Source organism: Sinocyclocheilus grahami, unplaced genomic scaffold, assembly GCF_001515645.1.
Source record: "Sinocyclocheilus grahami isolate Dianchi unplaced genomic scaffold, SAMN03320097.WGS_v1.1 scaffold18.1, whole genome shotgun sequence".
In the NCBI taxonomy this organism is placed as follows: domain Eukaryota; kingdom Metazoa; phylum Chordata; class Actinopteri; order Cypriniformes; family Cyprinidae; genus Sinocyclocheilus; species Sinocyclocheilus grahami.
The window spans coordinates 1,646,905-1,652,989 of record NW_015505197.1 but is presented as its reverse complement, the minus strand read 5'-3'; the positions used below and the strand labels follow the sequence as shown (position 1 = coordinate 1,652,989).

The window sequence follows — 6,085 nt, the reverse complement described above, 5'->3', positions numbered from 1 at the left end:
ATCAAAACCAGTGTATACAGTCATCTGCGATGGTGCTAAGTAAAGAGAAGACCTCAGGCTACTACAGTAAATTTGGACAAAAATCCTACAGGGCACTATTTCTCACTGCTAAACAGTCAACTTACCTGTGCTATAAATTTTCATCTTCAATCACAATCTTGTTGACTTAAGTTAGGTTTAAATAATGCAGCTCTCTCGAGAAACAAGGAATCATTTGTGATCATTTTAAATTAGAAACAAAATAAATAATAAAATGTGGCAATGTCATTATACTACATTTAAATCCAAAGTGTAAGAATAGCCATTACATTTACTGCCACTCACGTCACTGAATTTGAAATGTGAAAAATAAAAATAATAAAAAAATTTAAGTGTCAACTTTCAGAAAATAACTGTAGGCACTGATTACTGAACTCTGGCACTTATACAAAAGAGTTGAGGCAAAATCTGAACATTTGATGAAATTCTCAAGAAACAAGGAATCATTTGTGATCATTTTAAATTAGAAACAAAATAAATAATAAAATGTGGCAATGTCATTATACTACATTTAAATCCAAAGTGTAAGAATAGCCATTACATTTACTGCCACTCACGTCACTGAATTTGAAATGTGAAAAATAAAAATAATACAAAATTTTAAGTGTCAACTTTCAGAAAATAACTGTAGGCACTGATTACTGAACTCTGGCACTTATACAAAAGAGTTGAGGCAAAATCTGAACATTTGATGAAATTCTCAAGATCTCGAACTGGAATAATCTGGGATGATAGTTTTTGATGTGAGGACACCAATAGCATCAACATTTCTAACCTTTTCAAAGACCAAAAAATTTACACTCTGAATGTGGATTACTGACTTCAGGCAAAGTCCCTTTAGGGCAAGTAATTTCACTCTGCGGCCATCTTTGAAACGCCTCTCGGGCATGCACGTGCAGCTCCTATCTCTTTGAATGGGGAAACTTCAAATTCTCCAAAACTGTCCGCTAAGTTTACGATTAAATTTCATATTTGAAATCACCAATGAAATCTGACAACAACCGTCTCATAAATGTTGTTTCTTATGCTCAAATAGCGTTAAAAAAAAGCTTCTTTTTCAGGCTAGGTGAGCCAATGTGCATGCGCAGTCCTAAGCGCACGTCTCAGAACGCTGACTGTTTCTATAGCAGCTGCAGGGATGCGACGACTTTACCGATTAGCGATTGGCTCTTTTACTCAGAGGGCGGAGCTTCCTTTAATAAAGCGGCCATATTGAGCGTTGCATTTTTTCCCCATTCAAAACTATACGAGTGACACGTCTTGGGTATTCTATAGTCTTTGCTTCAGCATAACATACTGATAACAGTTCAAATACAATAACCACAAAGCAGGGATTTTGTCTTTGGAATGTTCCAGATACTAGAATTGTATTATTATGTAAAACAGGTCAAAGAAGAGGACATCAATACCCATGTGTCCTTATTTGTGCTGGCCTCTCGCAAAGTGACAGGCAAAATCATAACTGTTTCTGCACCTGTGTCCGCATATGTTACACTGGAAAGGGTTCTCGTAACCATGGCAACCCATGTCTTCAAATTCTCCAAAACTGTCCGCTAAGTTTACGAGTAAATTTCATATTTGAAATCACCAATGAAATCTGACAACAACCGTCTCATAAATGTTGTTTCTTATGCTCAAATAGCGTTAAAAAAAGCTTATTTTTCAGGCTAGGTGAGCCAATGTGCATGCGCAGTCCTAAGCGCACGTCTCAGAACGCTGACTGTTTCTATAGCAGCTGCAGGGATGCGACGACTTTACCGATTAGCGATTGGCTCTTTTACTCAGAAGGCGGAGCTTCCTTTAATAAAGTGGCCATATTGAGCGTTGCCTTTTTTCCCCATTCAAAACTATACGAGTGACACGTCTTGGGTATTCTATAGTCTTTGCTTCAGCATAACATACTGATAACAGTTCAAATACAATAACCACAAAGCAGGGATTTTGTCTTTGGAATGTTCCAGATACTAGAATTGTATTATTATGTAAAACAGGTCAAAGAAGAGGACATCAATACCCATGTGTCCTTATTTGTGCTGGCCTCTCGCAAAGTGACAGGCAAAATCATAACTGTTTCTGCACCTGTGTCCGCATATGTTACACTGGAAAGGGTTCTCGTAACCATGGCAACCCATGTGGATGGTGTAGAGGATGTTGTCAGGGAAATATATGTGACAGTGGAGGCAGTGGTGGAGCATCTGGGGGTCCTGTACCGGGGTGGGCGTCCCTGGCTGGCTGTTGGTACCACTGGGAGTGCTGGTTCTCTCACTGCAGGGTCCAACTCCTGGGCTATAGCCGCTGTGCGCAGCCGGTCTGGGCTCGGGGGTGATGGGAGAAGAAGCTTGAGCCGCGCTGACAGAAACTGCAGCAGGTGCCGTCACAGGCTGTTGGATGAGGAATGTGGGTTTTTCGTCTGGTAGAGATTCTGCTCCGGGAGACACTGGTGCACCTTGGGCTTCTGGTGGAATGCTGGCAAGCTGACCGGCCAAAGTTGAAAGCTGGTTCAGTGGGTTGTCCAATGCCATGTCTTGCTCCTCTCTGGAGCCACTTCCAATTACTCCACTACCTTGTGCATCCTTTCCTAGACCATTATAGGCCTCCTGATGGAGGTGAGCGTGAGGAGGGAGATCATGAGAGAAGTCACCCAAGTGGTGCTGCTCTGAGCTGGGCTTTTGCAACACCATGGATGGCGGGCTGAGGTTGATGAGCAGCCGGCGGCCATAACCAAGTGAGTTTCCTCTCTTCTGCAAAACACTGAGCATCTTTCGGTGAGAGAGAGCGGAGCGTGCGCCCTTCATGGGGAGGAGTTTGTGTCTTCGACGCCGGTGATGAGAAAGGTTACTGCGATCGCTGCAGCGGAAGGAGCAGAGCTCACACTTGTAAGGCTTCTCACCTGTGTGAGAACGCATGTGTGCCTCCAGGTGGCGTTCGTACGCTGAGGCAAAAGGACACAGGTGACATCTATGGGGTTTTTCACCTGGAGGAGAAAGAGAACAACTTATGATCTTGGTAAGCTGAAGAAAAGAACAAAGAGTATAAATACAATTTAAGATCAGTTTTCAGTCTTACCTGTGTGGATGCGAATGTGTTCAATCAGCCGTGCAGTGCCTCTGGTGGCGTAGTTGCAATAGCGGCACTTGAGTTTACCATCATATGTTCTCTCAAAGCCATCCACCACCATCCCTGAACTATCTTCTAAGGACATGTCCACTGCTGGGTGCTCCAGGCCATTCTGACCAAGTTCTGTAAGGTAAAATAAATAAATAAACAAACAGAAAATAACTAATATTAAGATATGGTACACCTCAAGATATGGCATTGTTCTACTAGTTTTGAATTCAGCACACTTAAATCAGCAGGCACGTTTCATTAATATGGTACACTTTTTTTAACAATAGAGGTATAAATCCCATGTTGTGAAAACTAATATATGTTAAACTATTATGTAATAAATAATAAGAAGTTATTATCCAATAAAAATTATTTAACATATATTAAATATATTATTTAACATTTAGATTTGGTCTCAAACTACCCAGCACCTACTGACTGTCAGCTTTTTAGAATTTAGAAATTTAGAAGAAAAAAAAAAACTGCAAACCTGTTACCCATTCTGGCCGTTTTCATTTGATTTTCGTTTTGATTTTGAGCAAATAGGAAAAAATCTGATATGGAGAGATTTATAAAGCCTGCATACATTTATAAAAACTTGCTTTACTACTAAATCATAAAAAGCATAAAAGCATCCAGACACATTTTGTACATTTTTAGACAAGTCTAAAACAACACGTAGGAAGTGTTCTCTAAGCAATACCTCCTTGGAGATCATCACTGTCTTTCACTCCGATGACAGAGCCAGATATCATGTTGACATGTTGGGTCTGCTGACTCAGGTACTCCTGAAAGTCCTTCACAAAATCCAGTGGTTCTGGCTTCTCCTCGCCCATTGAAAGATCTACACCGTCGTCCTCTGCTGTCTTAAACGTGACCAAACAGGCTGTAAATAAGATACAAACAGAATATCATATAAAAGCAACTGAAAGACAACTTACACAATAAATGCTTGTAGCATCAAACAGCAGCGAAATAAAACTTTACAAGCAATCCTTAAAGTGTGAATCCAGTCGATTATTCTACAATAACAAGCATCCACAGGCCAAAGGGTACCGTAGAACTTGTGAGGGTTGTAACACTAATCAGTTGTATTCGTCTGGCTGTTATCCAGTAGACGAGGTAACAAGCGTTGCTAAGATAGCGAGTGAACGCCGAGGTTGCTAAACATTCCCAAACATTGCGCTATCATTAAAACAACGCATAACAACAGTTACCTTTTCAAGGGCGTCAGAGAATTTAAAACCACACTCGGTTGTTCTGACTGACGACCCGTTCTTTAACAAGATATTAGAAAAATCTGACTGGAAAAAGCTCCATGGTGATGGTGGGCAGCTAACGTCAGCGAGTTAGCACGACTGGTTCTGTTAAATATAGATTTTAAACGAGCTTTACATTTGACCGACAGTTGGATCGACGTATTTGAAACATACTCCGTGTGTCATTTAGGACTGTGTTATTGGTACGCAGAGAGTAAAAACCCAAGTTCGGTGGGTGAAAATAATGTTCTGCAACATCAAAACAAAAGAAACGCAGGGGTGAAAGTTCAACCAGACGGTGCGCCGCTGAAAGGATTCCGACTTTGTTGCGATGGTTGAACATTTAGTTCCTGTATGTCGCTGTGAGGGTACAGGATCTGCAGAGCAACCCAGACGTTTAAAATTAATGGATCTTAACACATTATCCTAATATAAGCGACTATAGGAGTGAACTATACATAATTTCCATATTTTGAGATGTTGTCTTTTTGCCGTGTCTCTAGGTGTTATATGTAGGCTACAATTGTTAAAGTTGTCAAATCAAATAATGTTTTCTTTGGAATATTGTTTTAATTGGCACTAATTTGAAAAGCTTCTCCGATGCTCTAAATATTTCATTCCATCCTGTTAGTCTTTTGTAATATTTCTTTATTTTAAATAACAAAAGCCATGTTCCTAATGATGTAGGCCAATCCTTCAGGAAAGGACATTGTTTTAATGGGAAACAACAGCACAAATATATGTAAGTATTTACAGTAGAGTTTAACTTGATGTTTTGTGGTTTTAATTTGTTTGTGTCACAATTCTGTAATGTTTGATACCATTACAGAAATCAGTGTGAAATAAAAATTTCAAAAGATGATTAAACATATTAAATCATCTTTTTGAAATGTTCACATTTTCAAATCTCTCACTCTCAGTCCCCACTCAGCAAAGACTAACTAGCTCTGTAATTCCATCCTGTTAATTTTCTTGTCATTGTATAAATAATTTAGTTAAAATTATAACTAATATTTCTGAAAGACTTGCGTACCATTTTAAATTGTTTCTTAAATTACAACTTAGTCATATTCATTGACATTCGGTACTGCATAACAGCAATGATCCCATTATTATTATTATTATTTAAATCTCTTCGTATTCTGCATTGATAATTCATCACCTTTTACCAGATTAGCTAAATACATGGATAATTTCCATATTCAAATGTTACGAGCAATTTGATGAGTACTTGAGCCAATTGCATTACTTTAAATAGCAGGATTGGCTCATTTATGTTTCATAGCGTTTAATATTTAACTAGAGGGGAAGTTAGCCGAAGATCGCATTGCCCCATTTGTGTCAGGGTTGAAGGAAAACCATTGAAGAGGGTGTGACAAATGACCAGTTAGCGCGAGAGCTTTGGATCCTTATGACACTCTTCAGAGTTGTAATGAGAGGGTTCTAGTATAACACTCAGCAATTCATTGCCTGTGTTCATGGTTCAGATAACCAGAGAACAACATACCAGGCTCCTATCGTGGGTTAAAATGTTAACAAACAGTCGATTCATAGCCTTATTGCAGAGTTAGACATTTACCCCTACAATAAAATGAATTGTTATCAAGAAAGGTCAGATTGTACCATTACAGTATCTGACATATTGTTTATGTTTATGTATTATTCCACACCAGCCCTAA

At 39.1% G+C, this 6,085-nt stretch overlaps 1 protein-coding gene across 4 annotated transcripts; it reads right to left on the bottom strand.

The window, feature by feature from the left end:
- Nucleotides 1-1,023: 1,023 nt before the first annotated feature.
- Nucleotides 1,024-4,712, bottom strand: LOC107553208 (zinc finger protein Pegasus-like). Of its 4 annotated transcripts, XM_016235368.1 has the most exons (5): nucleotides 4,365-4,712; nucleotides 3,851-4,033; nucleotides 3,106-3,279; nucleotides 2,172-3,013; nucleotides 1,024-1,566 (listed from the first exon to the last, which is right to left on the bottom strand). In XM_016235368.1, exons 2-5 carry the CDS (start codon nucleotides 3,981-3,983, stop codon nucleotides 1,459-1,461), a joined length of 1,257 nt encoding a protein of 418 aa, XP_016090854.1. In that variant the 5' UTR covers nucleotides 3,984-4,033; nucleotides 4,365-4,712; the 3' UTR covers nucleotides 1,024-1,458. The 4 variants fall into 4 exon arrangements, with proteins under 4 accessions (XP_016090854.1, XP_016090845.1, XP_016090872.1 ...); XM_016235359.1 differs by lacking the exon at nucleotides 1,024-1,566 and having other exon boundaries at nucleotides 1,874-3,013; XM_016235386.1 differs by lacking the exons at nucleotides 1,024-1,566; nucleotides 4,365-4,712 and adding an exon at nucleotides 4,089-4,354 and having other exon boundaries at nucleotides 1,874-3,013; nucleotides 3,851-4,013.
- Between the last annotated feature and the right edge of the window lie 1,373 nt (nucleotides 4,713-6,085).

What these genes read in the sequence shown, in the direction of transcription:
- LOC107553208 (XM_016235368.1), bottom strand. Translation starts at nt 3,983, where the DNA reads ATGGGCGAGGAGAAGCCAGAACCACTGGATTTTGTGAAGGACTTTCAG. An exon ending in CAGTGATGATCTCCAAGGAG is followed by an intron (nt 3,280 to 3,850) that starts GTATTGCTTAGA and finishes TTTACCTTACAG; the next exon opens with AACTTGGTCAGAATGGCCTG. An exon ending in ACACATTCGCATCCACACAG is followed by an intron (nt 3,014 to 3,105) that starts GTAAGACTGAAA and finishes TTTCTCCTCCAG; the next exon opens with GTGAAAAACCCCATAGATGT.